General features: G+C 43.2%; 1 protein-coding gene across 1 annotated transcript in view; it reads right to left on the reverse strand.

Annotated features, from left to right (window-relative positions):
* Positions 1–27,310, reverse strand: part of Lrguk (leucine rich repeats and guanylate kinase domain containing) — a 112,026-nt gene that overhangs the window by 23,972 nt on the left and 60,744 nt on the right. The window contains exons 13-16 of the mRNA XM_028866154.2: positions 26,485–26,598; positions 23,661–23,862; positions 21,336–21,431; positions 520–659 (exon numbers count right to left, since the gene is read on the reverse strand). Of these exons, the coding sequence (XP_028721987.1) occupies positions 520–659; positions 21,336–21,431; positions 23,661–23,862; positions 26,485–26,598 (552 nt within the window). The remainder of the gene's footprint in view (positions 1–519; positions 660–21,335; positions 21,432–23,660; positions 23,863–26,484; positions 26,599–27,310) is intronic.

Genomic DNA, 27,310 nt, shown 5'->3' on the forward strand with positions numbered 1-27,310 from the left:
CCTCAGCTCTCCGATACTCAGTCACATCCCAACTCAGAGCACCTTGACCCTTGAAATATACATTTTACTGTGCTTGTTTTATTGTTATGTTTTTCTATTGCATAACAAAAGAGCTGAATGCCAGTGTTTTTATTGGGAGCCTGAGAGAAAGGTACTCAAAAACTTTACTTACATTGAAAATTCAATTTTAGAAAAAGTAACTGTTCCTAGAGATGGGGGAGGGGGAGGGGAGAAGGAATTCTGTCTTCAGCTCACAGGTGTAAGAGAACAGTTTGGGAAAACTTAATAATCTCCAAATTGTAAACCCCCTCCCTGCCCCATAAGACAGGGTCTCACTATGTAGTCCTGGCTGGCCTTGAACTCAGAGAAATCCACCTGTCTTTGCTTTCTGAGTGCTGGGATTAAAGGCATGTACCACTATGCTCGACTCCCAACCCCATCCCCCACCCCCCCTTTTTTCAAAAATCTGGGACAGAATAAGTTTCTATAGTCATTTTACCCCACTTGCCCCACCCTTACCACAGGTGACTTTTTGGATGAAAGTTTGGCCCATAATTTAGTATAGTAGTTTCTGTCTGTTGAATCCAAGAATTCACCAGTATGGGAAGAAACGGACTTCCTATGAACATCTCCAGATTTCAGGTAAGATTTCTTAATATCTGGTGAGGAAAAGATAAATTTGTAAATGAAGAGCAAACAACAGAGTAAATTTCCTGATATGACAGCACTGTTTCCTATTTTATTTGTCCAAACACATAAAACACACTGTGTACTTAAAGTGTGTGTTTCAACTTGAAAATAAATGAGACTCACCTTACAGTATTGATAACCCTGGGATGGTAACCAGACTCAGTTATCACAGACTTGGTAATAGCATTCATATAAAACATATAAAAATGGCTTTCAGTATTTAAAGTCACCCTTATAATTACATTCCATTTGACAAAATTCTCCAAAAAGCTTAGAAAAAAATTAAAACATGTCATTCTAAGAAGCATTAAAGTTCAATGGAATAAGAATTATTCATAATTAACACTGAGCCTTTCCTCAAAACATCAGACTATCCAGAGGTATAGAATACATATTTCTGGTCTTGCTCATGCAGATGGGTCCTGGGTTCATATACCTTTAAGATGTATGGAAGCACCAAGCATTTCAGGAGCATTGCTTATGAAATGCTAAAAATAAATAACTTCCCCCAAGTATCTTTAGTTAATATGCTTGATTGAGCAGATACGGGAAACTACCCTACCCCACCCCACGCAGAGACAAAAGGAATAATTAATGTATCATAGAAGCAGGTTTTGTTTTTTAATATATAAATGAAATAGAATTGAGAAAGAAAACTTCTAGGTGAAGATGTGAAGTCAGAGGTACCAGAGGCTAAAGCTTGTGTCCCTGAACTAAAATGGAAGGCAGGTTGCTGAGCTTGGGAGACAAGGCCTGGGCTCTTGAATCCGGTGAGAAGCTGCCAAGGATGTATCTGGAACTCGCCCACATACAGAAGAACTTTACACAGAGAGCCTCACCTGGCCTGAAGACAGGAAATCCTGTAGAAACATGAGACCTGAAGGCTCATTCTTAGAGTGATAAGTTAACAGGTACAAAGCTTTGGGTATGACACCCTCTCATCAGCTAGGCATGGTGCATCTACTTGTCATCCCAGCACTTGGGAGGTAGAGATAGGATGATCAGAAGTTCAAGGTCATCCTTGGCTAAAAGAGAACTTGAGACCAGGCTGAGCTGTATGAGATATTGTCTCAAAAAAAAAAAAAAAGAAAAGAAAAGAAAAAGAAAAAAAGACAAGCGGAGAAAAGAGGTGATGTCAGGGCAGGGAGTGGGTGAGGTAGGGGCAGTGGGCGGCGGGTGGGGAGAAGACTGACCTCTCCACTTCTGTGCTGTGTACTGGGACTGAACATGAACTTGAAGCAAACTGTGCTAATACCAAACCAATAAAAGAAAGTGAACAATGTTGCAAAGTAATTCCGGCAGGAGAATCTAGAATTCCACATCCCCGCACCTGTCTTCGAAGCAGAAGCAGACATTGATTCACATGCAGTAGATGGTTGGGCTCATATCCCAGGAATTCTAGGTAAGGAGGAATCTCGAGAGGAACATGAAGGTAACCATACTTATCCCAACCAAATTGATCAAAAGGAGCTGTATGTGGGAGCATCCTTTGTTAAGTCTTCTTGGTAATATCCATTCGATTCATATTTACTGAGCATCTACCATGTGGTGGATGTAGTTCTGGACATTGGAGATAAAGCAATAAACAGAAACTCCTTGACCTGTGGGGACTGAACTAAAGCTGGAGACAGGCAAATAACACATTTTAAAATGTTAGTTAACATATACAATGACGTTAGATAAAGGACAGAAAGAGATGGCAAAGTGATCAAAAGAAGTCCTCTGAAGGGGGATGGGACGGGGAAGAGATTGTCAGGAGTTTAAAGGTATAAAGAGATAAAACATCTAAAAACTTGGATAGGTGGGTGGTGAACACTAGGCAGGGAAATCAATTTTATATAAAGATCAAGAAGCATGATTAACCTGAGTATTAGCATTAAGAATTCAGTGCTTGGGTAGATGGGAATGGACACAGACAGCTGGACAATGTGCAGAGAGCAAGAGACCTCGGAACCCTCTGTCCTAAATAGGTTTCCACCAAGTCCCTCCCCCTCAGGCTTCAGGGAACTCTGAGGAAGAGGGGTCAGAAATTGTAAGAGCAGATGGAATGGAGGATGCTAAGAAAATAAGGCCTTCTAGTCACAACAGGACTGTGGCATATATGAATCCCCCAAAACCGGCAGCTTGCACAGGGCTGCATGGGTCTGGGCCTGACAGGGTCCCAGTGCTACGAGGGAAAGTGGACACAGAAGCTATCTCCAACTGATGACCACTCATAAAGGAAAAATTTCTCCAGTGGAGTCTCACTGGGTATACAAGGCACACTTATGGGCAGCCCATGCCCCACAGTAGACGGCCCAGCACAAATGAACTCAGTGGAAATTTTAGAGGGTGGTAGTGTTATTGTTTTGACTCATAATGCTTTGTCTGGGCTTTTTTTTCTTTACAGGTCTATTGCTTACAAAATATATTATACACTATACGGTTTCCAATTTTGTGTTTTGACGGGATCTCCATGTGTGCAAGTGTGTCTGCCTCTGGAGCTGTATGTGTTTCGTGTGCTTTTTCTTAGGTTCATTTGTTTTGTCTTATTCTGGTTTGTTTGTTTTTTATTTTTTAGATTCCCATTTGTTTTCTGATGAGAGAAAGAAAGAACAGTTGCAGAAGTGGGTGGGTGGGGAGATGGGGAGGATTTGGGAGGAGAAACCTTAATCAGACTACATTGTATGAAAATATCTATTTTCAATAAAAAAAATTAGAATTCACTGCTAGGCTGGAGAGATAGCTCAGTGAGTGTCTGCTACAGATGCATGAACGGGTTTGGTTCCCTAGTGCCCACAGAAAAGTCTGCTGTGGCAGCACATGTCTGTAACCTCAATGCTAGGTGTGGAGGTACTCAGGCAGGGGGATGCCTGGTGCTTGCTGGTTGCCAGTCAACCTCTGCGTGTGCACATATGCACATGCACACACACAGATGCATGCGCGTGCGCACACAATATGTATTCATATATACACTCTCCAGCAGCACCCCCCAAATTCACTGCAGCTAAGAAGATGGGTAATAGAGGAGGTAGACACCATGCTTCTTTTTCCCCCCATAAAACACTTGTCCTGTTTGATTGGAACATTATGGAAAAGGCAAGATGACTCTGAACAAATTGAATAAAATAAAATTTTAGTTTTAAATATAAATGCACCATATTTTCATTATCTTTTCATTCACTAACAGACATCATGGGCTAATAAAAAAAAAAGCTCAGTGTCAGGAATGGGTTACCTCTTCTGGAGTTGTTACCAGTGGGGTCTGCTAGATTCCCAAACCTTAAAGGCTATGCTTACCCCATAGCAGTAAAACCCTATTGCTGAAGACACCACGAACTTAAGCCAGAGCATGGAGAAATCAAGCTGTTGCTGACATAGAAGCTTCATTGCTGCTGGCTAGTTTTTATAGTCCTGGAAGGTGTTAGTCACACCGCCAAAGGAGGAGAGTAATCACCAACCTAGCAGCTGTGAACCCTGAGAGCTGCAATAATGAACGACCTGTCAAGGTATGCCCACTGGCACAATTGTGTAACAGTGGCACAAATGTCATGGGAATAACCAAGCTCTTTCTGGTGGGTCTAAGGCCTGCTCTTTAAGACAGAACCCATACCTGGCGATGTTATCAGGACCTGTGGCTAGACAGATCACAGGGCAGGGCAGAACCTACTGCTTTACTCTGTTAAGTCGACATCGTAGGGAGCTGACTTCAGGTGATTTATCTTTGTAGATTAGTACATCCCTCAAACCTCCACAGAGAAGTAGATGGTGATTAACACAGAGACCCACAATCAGTCAAGATGTAGTGAATAAGAGAAGAGACTATGGAATCCCCTGTCTCACACTCACTCTCCCTGAGGCTCAGGGGTCATTGCGGAAGAGGGCAGTGTAAAGACCATAAGGGCCGGGGCAGTGGATGACTAAAACAAAAACATCGTTTTCCAGACACAAGAGGGCAGTTGCATGTATGAACTTACAGCGTCTGTGACAGCCTGCACGAGGTCAAGACAGAAAAAATCCAGGAAGGGGAGACGGGCAGGAAGTCCCACGCCCAAGCTGGGGAGCAAGCGCAATGAGCAGATGCTGCGGGTGGAATAGTTTTTTTTAAAGGGTGTGGTCCCTCTCTGGATGACTGTGCTCCAGCAGAGGGCCACATGCCCAAGAGTAAAAACTAATGAGAACACAGAGCTGGGTGGGTAAGGAAGAGGCCGTGGGTCTGGGAGGAGTTAGGGAGAGGGAGGTGAATATGATCAAAAGTGTACGAGGTTCTCAAAGAATTAATAAAAATATTTTAAAAGACTGGAGGCCATATTCGTTGAAATAACTGCCACAGAGAAGATCATATATATGTGTGTATACATATATTTTCCTACCTACTTGATCTTTTCTATGGAAATATATTGTATATAAGCGAATTCAAAATATGGTTTTCATATGGGCTCCTTTTTCTAGCTTTCTGTACTAAGCCATCTGTACCATGGTACAACCAAGCCACTCTCAATCTGAGAAGCTGGAATTCCAACAGTTCAATGTCTTACATAACGTTTGAGGCAGAGATGATATGTTTATATTACTTAAACTACATTAGAATGCCACCACTTTGGTGATATGGACTAGAGTTTCATGTCACTTAAAATATATTTTTTAATGTCCTAATCCAGCAGAAGACAAAAGATCTTCCTTCTCAGCTAAACCCTGACAGAATTACCCATGTTCCAATGCACTGCCTCAAACTTCCTGGGTGTCATCTTCAGTCAAAGCATCTAAATTTAGGTGTATCTTGAGGCAATGCTTTAAAAGCATGCAAACTACTTTATAGTCCACGAAAGACACGAGCTCTTCATTATAGAGGCCAGTTAAATTTATTTAAATGCCTACAATGGAGCGTAAATGAGTTTAATGAAGCATGGCGGATTTTCAAGTTGCTGTATGGATAGTATCATTATCAGACGCAGGAGAATGCAGAAGGATATGGAACAACTGAAATGATTTTCCAGTCAGCTTGCACCTTGTATTTAGTCACATTCCTTTGAAGTCAAATGACTTAAATACTATTTGGACAAAGCATTTTAAAGGAATAAGCACAGAATAACCACAGCAAACGTGGTAGAGACAACACACGAGGAACAAACCATGTACGTGTTTAATATTGTATCATACAGGCAACATAGGATATTTTACATACAGGAAAGGAGAAAATAATCTACGTTAAGGACGTGCTATCACAGGGAAACATCCAGGTCAGGAAGTACTAATGAAATTGCCATGTAGCAGCCAGACTGTGAACAATATGAAAAGTGAAAGCCCATTTTAATAACCAATGATTCTATGGTAGTAAGATTACTTGTGTAATATATCCATGTGGCCACTCTCCATACACATAAGGCTCATCGTTTTTCAATAGGAAAGTCTGTGAATATTTAAATAAAAATTTGAAAAGGAATTGTATTCCCACTAGTTTTTCTCTCTTTGAAAGAAACAGTCTCTGGAATGGATGACTTGGGAAATAGGCTCCAATTTTCAGAAAAAAAAATGTCTCAGTACCCATTGACTTCAAAGATATTCATTTTTTTTCTCCCATGCAAGGGCAACTCTAAAAACATGCAGGTTTTTTAAATTAGGAGTAATTTATCCCTGCCATGATTAATACATACACACAAGTAAGTTCTCACAACCCCCTACAAGAAATATACATATAAATATTCATCATGAAATATACAACTGTGGACAAAGGCTTAAGACACCTTAAAACACAATAATGTGCTATAGAATATAAACTTTATTTCTAACAGAATAGTTACACAATTTGTGGTAGAAAGTGAAGAAAAAACAGTGAGTTCATTAGGGAGTATTTTCACAAAGCTGAAGGTACGTACCAAAAACGCTATTTTTCTAAGACAGAACCGCATCTCAACACATCAGGCCTGTTTGTGTTCTAAGAAAGGAATAACAGCAAGCAGAAAAATCATTTCATATAATTCCCATGATAATTTTCCAGAGTAAAATAGGAAAGTACGTAGAAAGCTATCTCATAAGTCCAAGGAAATAGAGTAATAATGTTCATGTTTCTAAGGCAAAATGAATACATCTGCAAAACTATTATAACAGTGAGATGCTGTATTCTTCGGTGTCCAATCAAAGGGATAACCAGCTACTTAAACAGAAATGGATTCCACACCGGGGAAAAAAAAAAGAATGCACGTGAAGATATAGTCATAGACAGAGAAAATGAAGTTCAAAACCTTTTCTTCCTTCTGGACTTCATATTTTGTCTTCTGTGGAGCTCAAATAACAAGCCAACATTCAGACACCGACTCCAGATCATTCCAATTAAAACATATGATAATGCCAGGGCTTTTTTAATAAAATAAGTAAGTTTATCATGAAGTTGCTAGCTGAAGCTTTGAAGGAAATAAAATACAGAAGGGAGAAAAATGTCAAGACTGGAAGCTTAGCATAAAAGAGCTGCATTGTACGGGAAAGTTAGGGACAAGGAGAAGCAGCAGGGGACAGAAGGCTGCAGGGGCTTTAGCACAGGTCTAAAGTCTCTGCTACTTAGGCCAATATGTTTGAATAAATCTTGCTGGTGTACCACAATGCCACCAACCGAAACCGAGTCCCTTGTTTACTGGCCTCCCTTGACTCAACGGACCTTCTTTCCTCAGCCTCTTGAGTAGCTGCACCCCAGGCACATGCTGTTGCACCTGGCCATAATTTAGCCTCATGAGCAACTGTCTCCAAGTCACCATTTCATCGGTCGCTTTCCCTGACAAAGGTTTTTCTACTTCTTTTCACTTGGATGTTTAGTTTTGTTCTTGGAAATTGAGGGTTGGTAGATCCAGAAGTAAAAGGTTTTGTCTCAACCCACCATAAAGAGAAAACAAATAAACAAGTCTGTTTGTTACCCAGACACGTAATGTGACAACATGTGCTGTCGACACAGTAGAATATACTTGATCTCTATCAACAATGAGATAACAATAAAAAGAACAGACAGCCTTTATTGAGCATGTACTATGTGCCAGCTGTTATCCTAAGTGTTGGATGTTTGTGTCACATGGAAGTTCACCATCGCTCAGATTTGATACCTCTCCTTGTCTTCGGCAGGTGGCAGGCTGCCTGTGAATGCCTACTGAAGAAGCCCTCTATCTTAGGAATATTATGCCGAACTACCAATTCTTTTTAATATCATTCTAATTTTGTTTAAGCTCCTTAAATTAGTCAAGGCTGAAGTCATAAAGGGATTTTCAGAGAAGACGATTTCATTTAACAAACGCTTCCACCTAGTTTAAATAGGACATGCTGGCCTATTCTAATTGATGATCAAACGCAATATTTTCTTTGCTGTTTACATGTTAGTGCTAACAAACGCTCATCTCAGTACTTACCGCAGGGCAGACATTATTCTGGGTGCTTCCCGTATGCTCACTCATTTACTCCTGACTAGAGGGGGTTTCCAGTGATTATTTTGATGGTCAGTGTTATTTGTAATCGAGACTTTCTAAGGTTACTATCATTAACAGAAGGCTTTCAGCTTTTGCTGCTCATGACAGCCATCCCACAGTCAACTTTCAGATTAGAGGTCTGCTCTGCTAACATTACCTACCATCAACACACAGAAAGAGGGGCAGGCCTTTGCTTTCTTCTTTGGATGCTCAGTCAACATGGAAAAGTTATTACTAAAGTTAGTCTTTCAAATCCTACCATGCATGTAAACTCACGTATGGACATATAGTGCTAGACACCATATCACACCTCAAAGACCTCAAGTGGAATTTGGGGGCTCCTTTATTGTAACAGTGTTGTTTATAGGGTTGTCATGGAGCTAAGGGCAAGAGAGTTGGCTGATTACTAGCATCACCACTGATCAAGAGTGCTTTAAAGTGTTTTGTAAGGTTTATATAAGAGCTTATAGCTTTGTATAGGAACTTGGGCTATTTGAATTTGAATTCAGGCTGAGGCCAAATAACAACAAAGGGCTTAATTGCCCATACACCAGATCCTGCCCTCAGAGAAGAATTCAGTATAAGTTGAGGCTAGCCTGTCCAACCAGCCTGAAGGCAGATAGAGAAAGTAGGTGATCTGGCAAGTAGGGAGCAGGACAAGGCTGAGGTCCAGAGGCTCAGCAGAGTGCAAACTACATTGCAAAATTGATTTAGTAAGCTACAACCCACACTTAGAAAATTTAAACTCAGCACCATAGAAATTGGGAGCCCATCATCTATGAAAGGTGTCTTATGATACTTTATTTCCTATCTGTGAATGTGTTTGCTGGACCATGATACTGTAAAATGTACTTCTGCCTATGGAGCTTGCTCAAAAATATTTTAAGCCAGTGAGCTAATGAATTCTGGGAACCACAAAAGCATTTCCTGCTACAAAAGCATGGTAATTAATGAAAAAGGCAGCTGGATTCTTCACAACCAACAAGTGGACCAGTTGTTCTAAGTGGATCATAAATCAAAAAGAGAAACTTGGGTTCTGTCCACTCTACAAAATCACCCAACACATAGAGGTTCTTGTGTGAGGTGGCGCATCCCATGTCTGGAGGAGGCTGTTCTGCTTTTCTGCAAGCCACTTCCGACTTATGTCAAATTGGAATACACCAAATAGACATGGCAGCTCTTCAAAGTGTGTGTGTGTGTGTGTGTGTGTGTCTGTGTGTGTGTCTGTGTGTGTCTGTGTGTGAGTACGCATGCACACACATGCATTAATTTTGTTTCCCTTTTTAGAATAAACATGAACTCATTGTAGAAAATTGGCAAAATACCAAAAGCATAAATGAGAGAAAAACGTTAGTCACAACCTAGCATCCCAGAACTACCATGAGAGGCATCCTGGCTGTACCTCCTTAACCTTCTTTCCTTCCCATGTGGAATGAACACTAACTTTCTAGTAAAGATTCACTAGTATAAGGGCAACATAAGGCAGATGTCTCTAGCAGATGGCTGTGCTGTAAATGTATTTCAAAAATTCCATTACATGGAGTATTTCTAACCTTCATTATAAAATTTGGTATGAACGTTCTCATGTATATTTCCTCATGATAATTCTTGGATCTAAATGATCAGATTAAAGGTCTGTAAACTCTTTGACAGGAGCTGGAAAACTGTTCTCCAGAAAAGGTATGCCAATTTGTTTCCTCACTGTTGACACCGATACTTTACCCAAATAGATCTTAATCTGGTTTATATCTGGTTTAAAAAAATGGTATCAAAAAAGTCTGTTCTGTTTTCACTTACAGTGAGATTAAATTGTTTCTGACGTGTTTATTGGACATTTTTACTTCCTCTTTTGTGAGTTGCCTGATCATGCCTTCTCTGTCTTTTGGAGGCTCAACTCTTTATGTCCTTGAAGAAGGCTCTTACGCCTGGCGGAAATGCTCTCTGTTGATTTGAACACTAAACACCGGACTTCCTTAAGAAGGTGGTAGTATGCAGACAGTGACTTTTAAAGCCCACATGGATTTTTGTTTTCTCTCTAAAGATAGCTTTGTGACAAACCTCAGGTGGAAGCAATATGAACTTTGCCTGTTGGTATACATGGAAAATGTCATTTTATATATTTGTGTTCTGCATTGAAAAACTGAAGTTTTTCCTTGTGGCAAGAGAACCAATACCAGAGTAAAAGCCTCTGGCCAGAGACAACAGTCTTTCCCTCTCCTTTCAAAATGTCCAATAGCAGTGAATCTGAGGCATAAAACTTCAATCCACAGAAAACCACAAAGAAAAAAAAACCCTCTTATTACTATGAATTCCAGGGGTTAGTACCTCCCCCACAGCATAGGGAAACTTGCTTAATGTGTCCCACTCAAACACTAAGGAGAAATGCAGCTCCAAAGTCCTCCAAAACAGCAGCCAAAGAGGACACCCAACATGGCTCTGGTCCACTAAGGCACCCCAAACTCCATATACAGGAAATGAGTGGTGTCCTGGGCATCACAGTGCACATCTTTAATTGGAATAGTCGGGAGGCAGGGACAAGTGAATCCCCATCAGTTCAAAGCCAACCTGGATTATACAGCAAGTTCCAGTCCAGCCAGGTCTACATAATGAGACCCTCTCAAGAAAAAAAGAGACAGGCGATTCTTTGCTTACTGTCTTTCATAATCTACCTTCTCCACAGCCAAGCTAAACACCAACTGGATTTGACCTCCCCGGACATCAGTGCCATCTTTCAGGCCCTTGCTGGCCCTGTCTACCTCCTGTCATGATGAGCCTGTCATTCTGTTTCTAGTATTTTCTTCCTTAACTTTACCCCAAAAGTACAAATCTAAGCACCTCCCCTCCCCACGCTGTTACAAGATGAGACTTCCAGAGCTCCTTCTCGTGGCAGATTAGATGGGCCTACAGTTCCCCTGGCAGCTGGGTCCTTAGGAGACACCAGCTGTTCCTGTCTGTGTGTCTGAGCAACAGGAAGCATCCCCTCCTGCATCCATACACTGAGCAGTTCTGCAGCCCTGAAGTCTCAGCTGAGGGATGAACTTGTCTTTGAGGTTTTTGCTGGTACAGTTCTAGCAGGCTGAACTCAGTGCCCTTACTACAGTCTAGAAAAGCAAATGAACAGGTTGTCTTATCTGTGGAATGCCAAATACAGGTAAGCTTGTTTTGGGATCTCCAGACACCCTAATTATATGGTGTAGTAACGGACCATTTTGTCAGAGTTCCCTGAAGAGTCAGCATCATCTTATGATATACCTACCTAGCAACCATTACTTTGTCTGGCACACAGAAAATGCTCAATAAAGCCTTCTTGATGACGATTCACTTAATAAACATAAATTACTTTAAAAAATCATGCTCTAACTTTTATCTTGGAGAAGGCAGATAAATCAGAGGATATCCACTAATATTTCGATTATAAGAAGAGTCTTGTTCGCTCCTTATATCCTTGATTTTAAAAATATCAGTATCCTCTATTGCATTCAAGATAACATTTGCCATTCATACAGGTTTGTGGGCACATGTCTTTTGCATAAGGTAAAACACAGGTACTAGTCATTGGTTATATAATGAAATACAGGATATCAAACATGGCTTCAATACATTGCCTGTACATACAGTAAGTACTCAATGGTTATCTTCTAACTTTTTTTAAAGAGTGGAATTGTGAGCTGATGGCCTTGACTGAACTTATCCTCCTTTCTGGAAACACCATCTCCACAGGGAGCAGTGAACCCAGTGGGACATGGATGATGATAACCATGCCCAGGCCAGAGCTGATTGGTCTAAATGAAAGCTTGATCAAAGGGACAATCGGCCTTTCTTTGGACTTCCTTTCTAACCTTAAGGATGATTTAGATGAATCCCTTTATAGCAGTGCTGAGAGATGCCACCGGATGTAGCTTGAGAGTTGTTGGTGGGCGTGTCCCTGCTATGTAGAGAGAATGACGTAACCATTTGTAGTTCAAAGGATGGAGCCAACATGGAGAGGGACAGAGGTGAGACGTGATGGTGGTCCTAGACTCCAGCTTAGTCCAGAAGAGGACAAGAACCTAGGTCATGTTCAATGGCTGGCCCCTTGCCTCTCTGAGAGTCTGCTGCACCCTGGCCCTTCCCACAGTTTGGTTGTGTGAGATGCACACATACTTCCTTCCAATAGATTTCCATAGGCTGGCCCTGGCCATCCCTTAGTCATTGTCAGGAATATAATAGAATAATATGGAGAGACAAATGAAAAAACAGATTCCCCTGAGTTTTCTCTCCACAAATTCTTTTAAGTGATTCAACCAGATGCTTTGGCATAATGAAGCCATGGACCATGAGATTCCTATTCAAAGACAGAAGGAAGATACGCATTTTGAAGTGTACAAGCAAAACATAGGCCAATTCAGACCTCGAGTGCTCGCCGGCCAGCGTCTAGCTTACAGAGATGCGTGCTCACAAGTTAAGTGCAGGCTGGCAGTCTCTGAAACCTGCAAGGTTTCTTTTGCAGCATTCCCTTTTGCTGCAGGCTCCTCCGATCATGTAAAAAGCATGAAGAAATGTTCTAGTCTAGAAGGGAGTTTTCCTAATGAAGGAAACAAAACATTATGGCAATTTGCCCTTCTTCAGCCATGCGTCCTATTGAAATTCACAGCTGAACACAAGAGCCCCTTGATGACACCAGCATCACCAGCGGTGCACCTTGGCGTCCCGACAGCAGGACACTCAGGGGTCACAGCTTCTCAGGAGCCAGGGCTTATACTTGGATGCTCTGGCTGCCCCTGGCTCGCAGTCTTCCTGTCCGGCCACCCTGCTCCTCCTCTGACGCCTGATTCTGGGGAGCAGTAGGGCTTCTGTTCTGTGGTACATCCCCATTTTTCCGAGTTCGTTTTTCTTTGGATTGCTGCTTAGCCATAAGTATGTTGTGCCTCTGGGCGTAGCCCTGTCTGATCTGACTGGTGTCTTTATGGGCTTGTGTCTCTTTGGCCCGCAGCTGGCTAGGGGCTGCAACCTCCTGCTCTGAAGGCTTCCCCACAACCTCTCTCTTCTGAGACCTTTCCTTTTTGTGAGCCTGCTCTCTCCCCTCAGGAAGCACCCCCAGGGGCTGAGCTTCTTGGGTTGGTTGATTCTCACCGAGGGCTGTTTCGTTTTCTTGAGCTAATCCTTCTAACATTTCTCCGTTTGGGGACGCACCTTCAGACTGAGCCAGGTCCTTCTTTCTGGAATTGTGTGCTTTGCGGTTTTTGTCCTCCTGGTTCTGGGGGTCTGCTGATACTGCTTCAGTGTGGCTCAGAGGGGACCTGGAGTCAAGTGGGTCAGACACATTCCTAGGAGTTGGCTTGCTATGGGATTCCGACTGCTGGGCTGTCTGAGACTTTACACCTGGCATCTTTCTTGGGTATGGCGACCCTTTAGCTGTCTCTCTCTGCCTGAGTTTTTTTTCCCTAGCATCCTTCTGTTTAGCAGCCTCTTGGCTGTGAGGTGACGGCTGTAGATCTGGAATCTTCTTGCTGGAGGCACGGCCTACTTTGGGAGTTTTCCTTTCTTTTGCAGGCTTTGAAGCAGCCCTTGGCCTAGTGTTCTGAGGCAGCTGAGGTTCCACAGAGGGAGCAGGAATATGAGGGAGCCGGACTGTGGGTGCCTCCTCTTCCTGGGGAGGGTTGGTGGAGTGCTGCTGAGCTTGTTCCTGGATCGGGGGGCTAATAAGCGGGAGCTTCACCTCGCTGGCTTTTCCAACATGGGCTTGCTGTGGACTATGAGCTGCCTGGGGGCTTGGGTTTCGGGGTGGTTTGGACTGGGGAGGGCTGATGGGAGGAAGCTTATTGGGGTCTCCATCCTGAGTCGGGAGAGACCTGGGAGAAGGAGCTGGGGTCTGATCTGAGCTTGTCCCCAAAGCCTCTTCCCTGCTGGGAGAGAGAAGCTTGGGTGTGGGTCTCCTGCTCTGGAGAGGAGCCAGGGTTTGGGGCTGGGGTAACCTGGTAGGAGCCAGCCGACCTTTAGGCAGCAAGGCCACCGGCTGTTCCCTGGCCTGGGTATGCGTTGAGTTTGTGGATGAGTCTTGGGGAGGTGGAATTTCTGGGTAAGGAGTGCTGGCACGGACAACCGCTTTGGGGGTTCCCTCCTTCAGAGGTGGTTGAGAACCCCCGGCAGGCTTCGCTACATCAGAGGCGGAGGGCTCTTCTGGCTCAGTTCCCTCATCCTGCACCCTCGGAGGACTGAGGGAAGCTGGGTCAGGTACCTGTGAGGGTTCCGCTGGGGGTGGGTTGCTAGGGGCTCCTTTGATCTCTCCGGATTCCTTATCCTGGTCTGGCTGAGGGCTGCGTGGGGGAGGGGGGTCAGGATGCTGAGGGGGCTCTTGAGCTGTAACAGTAGAAGACTGTCCTGCTTTTAGTTCATGTGGCTCAGGCTCATCTTCGGGGCCGTCCATCTCAGTGGTTATTTTGGGAGGGAGGTTGGCTCGCTCACCATCCCCTTCCTTCACCTTTGGTGGTGTGTCTTGGGCTTGCTGAGGAATATCAAGTGTTGAAGAACTGACCTGCTGAGGTAGATCCAGGTGGCTGCTGGAAGAAGGATCCTTCTTAGGGTGTTCTCCCTCCTCAGTTAACTCTTGGCTCTGTGGGAGAGCTGGGTTCTGACTTTCAGGGGTCTTTGCATGAGTCTGCACTTCTGGGAGAGCCTCTGGGTTTTGGCCATCTGCTTGCAGTCTTGCCAAGCGCCTGGGGGAGGGGACCAGGTGTGCTGGGACCCCAGAGATGGTCTTCTTGCTAGAGGGAGCGCCTGCTTTAATATAAAGAGGAGTTAGCTACAAAGGCTCTTACTGCTGGAAATAAACAACAAAACCCCGTTTCCCTTTGGGCTGCACAAAGGACCTTAAAAAGAAAACCACAGCTAGACCATCCTTCTCCTTGAGGAGACGAAGTGGCTACACGTCTCTAATGGATAGAACTTAGGATCATTTCTAGTGAACTGAAAAGATGAACGTTAATGAGAAAGCATCCAGATGTTTGCTCAAAACCAAGTCTGGATCTGCGGATGGTAAAGGGGTTTCCCAAATGAAGGAGACTGGTTTTGCCGTTTGTGGCTCAGACACGAGCTGAGAGGAGCCCTGGCTGTTTACTAATACCCTCGAGGCTCAGCGTCCAGCATGAACTCAGTGGGTAAGAAATGGAGGAAGGAGGGCATGCATTCAAGGACATCCATCGTAAGACACCAGCGTCTGCTCCTGGAGTCCAAGGGTCCAAGTTCCTGTCTTCACCCCACCATCACCCCAGATCTCCCTGGCTACAGAAATGGCTCCCAGAGGCCACTGGCCATACAGGTCCTCCAGAGAGGGCCTGCTTCCCCGAGTCCTTCTCAGTCAGAGTGGCCCTGGTCCCCTGGACAAAGTCACCCCATCCGGCACTGGCTTATAAATGACAGAAGCCTTGACATGCTTGTGGTGACCTAGCTACCATCTTAATCCACCCCAGACAGCACAGCTCTGAACCGTGCAGTGGTCAGAGGTGACGTATCAATCTGGAACAACCTTGAAGAAACTAGTCTGAGTTCAACTTGGAAGAGACTTTGGTGACCCCAGAGTGACCCACCTCCAGCAGCAAATGTGTCCCTGGCCACTGTCCCCGCCCCTAAGGAAGGGTGGGTGTGCGCTGCTCTGGATTCACAATGAGCCTTCTAGTCCGGTCCTCTTTTGTATCCAGTCAAACTAGATGTCTCCTGAGAGCGGCAAGACACGTGGGGGCTGAGTGAAAAGCCTCCCCCGTGGTAAGATTTCTGATGTCACCCTCTGTTCACTGTTTTTAATCACCAAATTTATCACAGATATAAACTAAAACACAACTTTAGACAAGAAACAAGGTTAAATTAAAAAATGAAACTAACCAAAACAGGCAAACTTACAGAGAACGGAAAGTAGACCAGAGGCGACCAGGCAGGGGATGACTACTTAATGAGTAGTTTCTATTATAGACAAGTGAAAAACTTTGGAAATAGGTGGTAGTTACACAACACTGAGAATGTAGTTAATGGCACCGAAGCTCACACTTAACACGATTAAAATGGCAAACTAGGGCTGGCAAGATGGCTCAGTGGTTACAGCTCTTGCTGCCAAGATCAATGACCTGAGTTTGATCCCTAGAACCCACATAGTGGAAGGGAGAGTCAGCTCCCACAAGCTGTCCATTAATCTACACACACATGTGTGCATTCGCACACACACACACACACACACACACACACACACACACACACACACAATGTAAAAAATTCTACAGCACGAAAAAAGCAAATTATATATGCTTACATGATGAATGCAATTCATGTATACAACTTAAAAGGAAAAGCAAAGGACAGTGAAACTCAGTGCTGAAGGCACTCTCCTCTAATTGTACGGGCAGACAGACAGGTTTTCTTCTGCTGCTTTGATGATTTAACAGTTCACGATATTTGGTTAAATGATACCATGCCCTTTGCTGGAAGATAAAAGCACCACTTTATGGGCTGGCAAATTGCTCCATTTTCCCTTTACCATTAATCAGAATTAAGAAAAATATAATTCCATTTCATAACCTTTATGGCAAGAGCTCAGGCTGCTCATTAGTTCCACTTCCTTAAAGCCTCACTGGAAGCAGCGACAGACCAAGACACAGGACCTAGAGCAGCATTTCTCAACCTGTGGGTCGTGACCCCTTTTTTCAAATGACCCTCTTACAGGGTTGCTTAAGACCATCGAAAAACACAGATATTTACATTATAATTCAAAACAGTAGCAAATTGCAGTTATGAAGTAGCAACAAAAATAATTTTATAGATGGAGGTCACCACACCATGAGGGACTGTATTAAAGGGCCGCAGCTTTAGGAAGGCTGAGAGCCACTGGGCTATAGAGGCCGAGGGTGAACATACACTTACATTGAGAAGCAAACTGAGTGAGTTTCTCCTTACTTCATGGAAACTACACTGTTAACTTCATGCTTTAGAAACAAATACTTCCTACATTGCTCTGGGAAATAGGACAGTGCCACACTTAATTGGTATGCATTTAAAATTAATGGCATATCTAAAGTCGTAGGAGCTTCTCAGCACTGAATACCTAAAGTTTTTTATGCCTGCGTTCAGCAGAAATTCAACTAACCCGTCCTGGGGAAGGTTCATAGATCAGGCTTAGGTGGGTGGATGCTGGCCTCGAGCAGACGGCTCCTGGGTTCGCTTTCAGCTTTCTGTTTCATCCTCATTGTTATGTGGACATTGTCACTGTGTTCCCAGTGACAAGTGAGCCACTGATGATTATGAGGGATGAGGCCGGATATTATTACTTCAAATATTTGGGAACTGTCTTTAGGTTGCCCTGGCACAGGATTATCTCTTTTGGAAAGCTGATGCTACTGACGTAAGATTTCTGTTTGGACTGAAGCTCAACACACAGAAACTCTTAAGCCTCGGCTCTCTGTGCCAGACCAGTAATGAGTCACAATATGGCATGCATTTTCTTTTATGGTTTCTTTTCTTTTTTTTCTTTTTTCTTTTTTTTTTTTTTAAGACAGGGTTTCTCTGTGTAGTTTTTGTTCCGGGCTAGCCTCGAAATGATAGAGATCCACCTGATTCTGCCTTCCGAGTGCTGGGATTAAAGGTGTGTGCGCCACCGCTGCCTGGCTCTTTTATGTTTTAAGAAAAGATGATTTTACAAATTCACAGTTAGATTTAAGACAGAAAAGTAAGGCTTCAGATACCCACCCAGTTATACAATTGTTTAGACTAAACTCTCATAGAATCTTAAATATTTGTTTCACTTTCTCTCCTTTGACATTTTAATTATTTTTAAACCCACTATACTGTTTGTTTTAATTTCTAAGATATATATATATCATATGATATATATAGTTATAGAATATGATATATATCACATATCATAGGAAAAAGATGAGAATAACTCACCAGAGGTAAAGAGGCAAGGCCCCAGCAGGCCCAGGATGGTACTTCTGCTGGCGCTGCCCCTTCTTAGGGAGTCTGTACAGTTGCAGGGGGAGGCCATTCTATCTGTGCCCTATGATGATTACTTTTGTCAATTTGACACAAACCTAGACTCTCCTGGGAAGAAAGTCTCAATGAAGAATTGTATATACTGGGTTGACCTGTGGGCATGTCTGGGGGGGGGGCTCTATGTTAATTGTGTGAGAAAACTCAGCTCACTGTGGGTGGCCCCACTCCCTAGGCAGAAGTTCCTGCACCACATAAGAACAGAGGAATCAAGCTTAGCATTGGCAAGCAGCTCTGCATGCATGTATTCGTCTCTCTCTGCTCTCAACTGTGGATGTGATATGAGTAGATGCTTGAAGTTGCTGCTGCCTGGACTTTTGCAGAGTGATGAACTGTCACCTGAAATTGTGAGACTCTTTTTCCCAATTGCTTCTTTGTCAGGGCAATTTACCAGAAATTTACAGCAGAAACAAAACTAGAAACAAGAACAGGCCCCATTCACCTGTATTGACCCTCACCCTTGGCAAGTACTTCACAGAAGCCCCTGGCTTGACTCATTGGGCTGCTAGAGATACCCTAAAAGCTATTAATAAGGACTATGTTCATTAGAATTTCAAATATACTCAATTGAATACTGTCTGATCTGTACAATTCCACCGAAGTGGAATTTTATCTTTAATTATCAACTGAAAAAAGAACTCCCTCTGCAAATTAACTGTAAACATGAGATAAGGCTTTTGCCTTAAGAAAACACATTCTTTTTCAGAATATTAAACCGTTTAGAAAATAAGGTTCCGTTGAGGATATAGATCTGATGATTGATTGCAATCCATCCTGTCTACTTTTCAAGCTAGAATTCCATTATTCAATAACTAGATGCTTCAGTTTCGATTAGTAAATATTTCTGAGGTTATAACATTTTTATAATTCTATAATTTATACCTTTCATTAAATCAGATAGGCCTAACCTAATTATTCCAAATAAGTAAGATTTTATTATTGAAAATGGGGGGTCTATTTTCCTGTGCACATATTATCTTGCCCATTAATTTGCCAAATAGTAGCTGTATGCTACAGTCAGTGTCCTGATCACTGTAGAAATAAGAAGAGCTACAGAATATGATGATGGAGTCTGTGGGCTCTTGTGCTAGGTCTCGCTCGTTGCTCCTCTCTTCAGAAGCACCACACAGATACATACATTGTTCAGTTACTCAGGGGACTCAGTGTTTATCCAAATCCCCATGAGGCTGATGTAAAAGCCAGAACACCAATTTATTAATTTACAGTGGGAGATGGTTCAGGTTCAGGGAGCAGGGCAGTGTGTTCTCACGTAAGGTACAGCCCCCACAGGGGCCAGGGCCACCCGGGGGACTAAATTAAAGATCACAAGGTTGCTTGGATAGCAAAGAATTAAAGCAAAGGGAGCCATATTTCCTCAAGAGAAAGCTCCATGGAGGTCCAAACCTCACCAGGTACACTGCATTGCAGCCTATTTTGATAGACCAAGCTTACTTCGAGCATTTTCTGGTTACCATGCCATCCCTTAGTTACTTTAACATCTGACCCACATCAGCTAGTATCTGAGATTTCTCCTGCTGCACTGACCTCAGTCCAAAACACAAGTACTCATGGACCTAGGAAGAGTGTTCAAAGTTGCAAATGGCACAGTGACCTTAAGTGTTTGAACTCTGTCAAAGTCGTGGCCTGGTCTCCCTTCTCAGTCTGTCGGAATGCGATCAGGCAAACAGAATCATATTTCAACCACCAAGCTGCAAGGCATCTACAGAATAGCAACAATACTGGCTTAACACTCTGCAAATATGTCTGTATGGCTTGAGTTCAGCCCCTGAGGGGCCTTTAGAAAAGATTCTTGTTGTAGCAGCAAAGCATAGAATTTGCCATTTTCACCCTGTTAAGAGTACTATTCAAAGCGCTTAGTCCATTGACATTGTTGTGGAATCATCACCGTCCATTGCTAGAATTAAAGGCGTGTGCCACTACTACCACCACCACCACCACCACCACCACCACCTGGCATCTTCTGGAATCTTAAACTCTACCCACTAAACAATAGGATTCCATTCTCCACTTAGCCTCTGCTCATCACACTTCTGTTTTCTGACTGTTCATTTGACTGTTCTAAATACCTCATAGAGATGCATTTGTACAGTATCTGTTCTGTTCTGACCAGCTAATTTCGTTCACCACATTGTCTTCGAGGCTCATGTGATACTGTGTGTCAAAATTTCCCTCCTTTTAAAGATGAAATAACATCAAAGACTATTACAACACCTTCTTTATCCATTCGTCCATCACTGGACTCGGTGGGTGCTTCAACGTTTGGCTAAGTGATTGGCACTGCGATGACTAGGGTGTCTAACTGCTTCCTCAAGATTTCGCTTTCAGTGACTTAGGGCATTTGTCTAGAAGTGAAACAGCTGGATCACATAAAAGTGGTCTTTTTGGTTTTTTTTGTTTTTTTTTTTGAGGAATTTACATACCATTTCTGTAGCAGCCACAGCATTTTATATTTCTTTTAGCACAAGGTTCTAATTTCTCCAGACACTATTTAGTAAGTAGCCATCTTAGTGGGTGTGAGGCAAATTTGAGGAGCGAGCATTTCAAATACATCTCAAAATAGTCATGCCTCCAAATTCTGGGCTTAGAATTTCTAGGTTCCAAGTCAAGGCTCCTACATGTCCCTTAGCATTTGCTGCTCAGGATCCATGAGGCAGGAGGGAAGTGTGGTGTCATACTCTTTGTGACCAGAAACTGAAGCCCAGAACAGCTAAGCAGCTTGGCCGAGTGAGCAGCCGGGCTAGGCCCCTGTCACGTGTTCTGGCCAGGGAGCTTCCCACTGTTCTCTGCAGCCCAACGGTTTCAGGACTGGCAGTTCAATGAGAAAGATTAAGAAAACTCTCACACTAAAATTCTTGGACTAAACATTTAGTTGATAGGTACAATGCTCTAGTTCCATAAGGGAATAGACTTCTGGAAGGCTGAGTTCTGAACCATGAGACCAACTCTTATCTACTGTCCACTTCCAAGGCACTGCCAAGTGTGTCCCTGGGGTGGGGGGAGTGTCCTGCTACAAACACGGAGACAAGCAGAGTTACAGATCCAAAGGACCGAGTCATACACCCCAGAAAAAAATGTAGGAATTAAACAGTGTGAGCCAGCTTTAGCCTAGCTAATGAGTACCCAAGGAACAACAGAGCTGCCGAATTTTCCATGGAGAGTAAACCTGGCACAAAGGAGCGAGGCCAGTACCTGCAGCTGGAGCCAAGCCCTTAGCAGCTTCCTCAGTCAATCCCAGGTATTCTCGAATGAGATCACTTAGCTTTTTGTAGGCAATGTCCAGATCATCTACAATAAACAAGAGAACATTTTCATATAGCAGCATCGTGTTGAAACACAGTCAGCGTTCAGTGGTGAGTAGACTGGACTGCTCACTGCACTTCGTGTCATTACTGTTATGGCAGGTACAATTCTAAGATGATTCTAGAGACACTCCCTTCCCTTATCATCTCCGCCCACTCAAGAGTGGGCAGGACCTGTGGAGGTGAAGAGTGTTCGTCCGTGATTATATTACATTACATGCAAAGGGGACGTGCAGGCATAATGACAGTTGTTAATGGCACAGGTGGTAGAGGCGACTGTGAAGGGGGACTCTACAGGGGGTCCCCCAAATCACATCCACAGAAGGAGGGATTCATCCTGTCGGTGACAGAATAAAAGTCAGAGGCTCAAAGCACAGAGAGGATTCACCGTACTCTTCGCTGTCTAGAAGAGGGCCAGCACCGTACAGATAAACCCGAAGAACAGCCTCGGCAGACCATGCTCGGCCTTCAAGAGGCAGCCAGCCAAGAATTGGGAGCTCAGGCCCACACCCCAAGGAAATGCATTCTGCCGATGAGAAGGAACCTGGGAGCTCAGTTTTTCCTCTGAGCCTTTAGATGAGATCTCAGCTCAGCTGACTCCTTAATCTCAGCTTCACGGCACCGACTTCGAACCCTGTTATACTGTCCTAACCTGCTGACCAGGCCCTGGGTTAAGCACTAACTGTGAGTATTTGTATGCAGCAGTACAAAACAATCTGGATACGCAACACAGTACAAATTCAGAGGTTTGAAAAATGATATAACAGCTGAATACCATCAATATCATATGGCTCCATTTAATGTCCCCCTCCACGCTTTCTATCCAGTATGTCACCAAAAGGCTGTCAGGAATTTATTCATTTTATTTATTTGTTTGTTTGAGACAGAGTCTCACTGTGTAGTCCTGGCTGGCCTAGAACTCTCTATGTAGATCAGGTTGGCCCTGAACTCACAGAAATCTGCCTGCCTGTACCTTCTGAATGCTGGGACTATAAGGCGTGCACCCCCCCCACACCCTTTTTAAATTACTGCATTTATTTATTTGTTGGAGGGGATGCATGCAGCAATCAGAGGACAACTTATAGTGTGGGTGGCACACACCTTTAATCCCAGCACATGGGAGGCAGAAGCAGACAGATCTCTGAGTTCAAGACCAGCCTGGTCTACAGAGTGAGTTCCAGGGCAGCCAGGGTTGCACAGAGAAACCCTGTCTAAAAAAACAAAAGACAAAAAAAAAAAAAAAAAAAAAAAAAAAAGTCAGTTCTCCCCTTCTACCACATGAATCCGAGAGACTGAACTCAGGTCATCCGGTTTGGCAGCAATCACCCTTACCTGCTCAGGCATCTTAGCACTCCCAGGAATCTCCTTATCCATACACTGTATTTCCCATTCCTTCACGGATGTACCAAACAGTATAATTAAAAACATAGGGAAAGGTTCATATTTCAAAAATTTCTCTATCTTTCTCTCTCTGGCTTCTTCTCCAAATCAGTGGCCTTTTTATTTGATACTTTTTTGTTTTGTTTTGGCCTGCCTCTGCCTCCCAAGCACTGGGATTAAAATGCATGGGCCACCCCCAATCCTGGCTTATCTGATAAAATTGTAATGGACATAACTGTACATATTTATGGAACACAACACATAAATATATTGTATTTATGATAAAATTTGGGTAATTATCATATCCTCTACCTCAAACATTCATTATTTTTTGTGGTGATAAAATTTGAAATATCTGGGTAAAAAAATGGCACACTTGATTCTAAGGTAGTTTTTGAAAATGTTTTACCCAGACAAATTTCAAATTTACAATATTTTTGGTAGTTGCATTTCTTTGTAGAAGTAGATTATGATAAAATTACCTGAGCTTCATATGCCTTAAGAAGTTTAAACATCTATTTCAAATGAGATATTATCCATTTCTGTTCTCACAATGTCCCCAGGGAAGGAATCTCTGTGGGCCCATTTTATACCAACTCCATTAGTCACAACTTTGTGAACTAATACAACTTAGCCCTCTGATGGGAGCAGCAGGAGACTGGATCTCACAGGTTCTCACCTCTTCTGTAGCTGTTTGACGCTTCTAGTTACAACAAATATCTCTGTTTCCTAAGAATTCTCTTTCCATGACATAAATTGGAAATGCAGTGATTGTATACTTCAAACATGGAAGCACATTAAAAAAATAAATAAAACTCTGCTGGGCATTACTGACCTGCATTGATCACTGCATCAAAATATCCTGGAAATTTCCGATTAATTTTCACATAAACGTCCACCCTGGAGACAGTGAATTCAATTTCTGCTCGACTAAATAGTCCCTTCCTCCGCAAATATCCCTCGTATTTTTCCTTGTCCATGGGCACCACCAAGATATATCGAGGCTCAAAATAGGAATATTTCAAACTTCTTACACCCTAGATGTTTACAGAAAAGGTAAGTCAGAAGCAGCTACCCACTTTGGACATCACTGGAGGATGCGACAACTCAGGGGAAGCACACAGTATCACACTGAAGAACACATTTTATCTGTAGAATCAGCTGCTATTTTCCTATAAATATTTCAAGGCTGGATTACTTTTCTCTCCTCATCAAATATTAAATTATTGTAGGAACCATCATTACAATTCATTCCACCTGGTTGTTCTCAAATTAATTGTTCTAATGGCTGTTAGAAAAAGAAAATTGCCGGACATAAAATAGGGATAGTCAAGGCAGTACTGCTATTTTATTATCAAAAGGTAATTCAATTCCATATTTCAATAGGCATCCTTGAAGCACTAGAGGATAGAAATCTTCCCAGGGAAAAGGCTCCCCGGCACCCCTCCATCATCTATCACTTTGGTACCATTCTCGTTTCTAAACCAGTAACCCAGGAAGGGGTGTGTGTGTGTGTGTGTGTGTGTGTGTGTGTAGACAGAGAGGCAGAGAGAGGGAGGGAGAGAAGGAGAGAGGGGAGGGAGGGAGGGAGGGAAGGAGGGGGAGAGAGAGAGAGAGAGAGAGAGAGAGAGAGAGAGAGAGAGAGAGAGAGAGAGAGAGAGCTTTAGCACCATGGTCAGATTATTACAGTCACAAATACAGCCCTTGAGCCTGCGGGAGTTGGGGAAGGCGTTGCCAAATGTGAGTATTGTCAAAAACACATCTTCTTCATAGCAGCCAGACCTTGCTACCACTGTACTTGGCTCAGTTCACATATCTGCGTCACCTGTAGCTCCCTTTTCACTTCTCTGGGCCTCATCTCTTACTAAGGTTTGTCTCTTGGCAGTAACTAGACTCCCGCTACCACCACAGCTGTTAGAACCACCAAAGCTACCTTGCTTTTATGGTTTGTTTAAAGTATTGGCCTCCACCATCTAGGGGCCAGAGCTTCTGCCTCCAACATTTCCTCCCTTTGTAGATGCAAAATTTAAAGACGGGTTGCAGTAACTGCCCAAATCACTGTGGTTCCACGTCTTCCAGCCTCCTTCTGGAGGGTACAGACCAGAGTCAGTGTAGCCTACTACCAGGTGACCAGAGGGTGAGGTGGTGTGGACTGTACACTGGGAGGTCTGGGGTGTGACTTCAGCTCTGTGGTTCCTAAGGACTCTGCACACATCCCTCCAACTCTCGGGGCAGAAGTTTCCTCATACATGAAGAGGGAGAGTTGTTCCAAGTGGACTGTCAAGTCCCTTCCACGTCAGTTCTAGCGTCAAGTTTAACTCAAGTTCAGAATTCTTGCTTTAACGATTCAGTGGGAAGAAATACGGGCTGCTTTTAAAACCATTTCTAGAGGAGCTGGTGACAAGGGCAGTCTGGGAAAAATACCTCAGCTGGGGAGGAACAGGGGAATAAAACAGTTTATAGACTTGACCTCCTGGAGATGAGGAGCAGTAAGCTCTCAGGAAGGAAAAAAAGGAGCTGTCACTCAGGAAACTGTCGAGCTGGGAAACGCTGCTGCACTCAAACACGTGTTAGTTTTTGTTTCCTCCATCCAAGGCAGACAGTGTTTAGAACTGATCTTTAATATATATATATATATATATATATATATATATATATATATATATATGAGTAAAGAAGACTTCTCTTAAAGATACAGACCCAGTCAACTGCAAAAAGATAAGAATGGATAGAGATGCAGCGCGTTAATGAAGTAAGAACACCCAGCTTCACTAAAGAGCAGTTAGCCACACCAGAAGCCGAAAGAGGCCATTGTCTCCTCCTCTGTGGCATTAGAAAGGAAAGTGAAGCGAACAGTCAACAGCCAAGAACCGCCTTGTCAAGTTTTGTTTTATGTTTGTTTTAATTAAATTTATTTTGTCTGATTGTAAGATTTATATTGCTTAGTAAAAGTAATTAAAAAAAAAATCAACCATCACTGAAGACCTGATTTATTTAGTTGAGTTCCATGCTCAGTCTTCAAACAAGTGGGTAGGAAAGTTGTGGGTTTCCTCTGGTTCATAATTTTGGGAAAAGGTCTAATTTGAGAAGGGTGGTGGTGGTAGGTGGGGCACGGGGGAGGGACAAAAATCTGAAGTCTGCAAGTCTGACTTGCCGAAATATAAGAACATTGCATCCGGTGAACAGCCAGTGCGAAATGACAGCACCCACACAGCCCCTGTGAAGAATGAAGGAGCAGGGTGTCCACTCGGGACAACACAGTCCTGAGGGGACAGGGAGCCACCCACGCCTGCACCCACTCCATCGGACAGCACTTCACACAAAGAACATACGCTGCAATAACAAAGGGCTACGTTAGCGAGGAAATAAGGGACAAGGCGTCTTGAGCGGAGCTGTAATCTAAATCTTGTCACTTAACTTTCCCAGGTCTTACCTCCCCTACACTGACCATATACTTAACACTTCATGTTTTGTAGTGTTTCTCTTGTGCCTAGCAGTATGTTATCCAGATATTGTGGCCCCCCAACTTCAGACAGCAATACACACACACACACACACACACACACACACACAAACACACACACACACACACACACACACACACACACACACACACACACACGAGCACATGTACTCACAGCTGAATGAAAAATACTTACTTCTATTTCCATATGAATGCAGCTTGCTAATCCGTCTCTTGCAATACCTTCTACAGTGTCCCTATTTAATCCATAATTGTGATTACCGTAATTAAATGTTAGAATAAATTTCCCCTGGAATTAGAAAAATACAAAGATTTGCACATAACAGGTGCTGTAGTGTAATGATAAAATCACTTGATGTCTTACTTTCATCTAATTCCATAACAATTATGAAGTGTTGGTAAGCACGGAAGAACGACACAGCGGTAATGGGACAGTGGAGCAACATCCAACTCTGGTGGTGCTTATTCAGAATTCTTCTGGGGGAAAATGAGGTTTATTGAAATAATCTATTGACACACTGTTTGAGGAAGGTTCTGGGTGGAAGCTTCTGGTAGAACAGGCCATGATGACTGCTTACTTTTTTCCTGCTGAATCCACACCACAAGCCTTCCCTATGGAGGGAGTAAAACCAATGGCTTACCCTTCCGTTACCGCTCTGCCAGCATCCCAGGCCTCCAGAAAAGGACCCCAATCCTAAGTTCCTTACGTTTCAAGACAAACCGTGAGGAATGGGTGATCCCAAAGGCCATGGGCATCCTAAAAGCTTAGAAAAGTAGACCCAGCCTGGTTTTCCTCATAAAGATGGCTTTTGATTAAAACTGCCCCAAATGTTAGTCAACAGAATTGTTGCCCGCCCTTTGGTTATTTAACTATAAATATCACCCTCTCTGTATATTCTGGAGACTCATTTCCCGTGACAGCAGTAGTCCCTTGCAAAAAGAAAAGAAAGAAAATGTAGGTAAACACATACCCTTCAAATCATGACTTTTTCTTTGACTAT

The sequence above is a fragment of the Peromyscus leucopus genome, chromosome 3, assembly GCF_004664715.2.
Source record: "Peromyscus leucopus breed LL Stock chromosome 3, UCI_PerLeu_2.1, whole genome shotgun sequence".
NCBI classification, from domain to species: Eukaryota; Metazoa; Chordata; class Mammalia; order Rodentia; family Cricetidae; genus Peromyscus; species Peromyscus leucopus.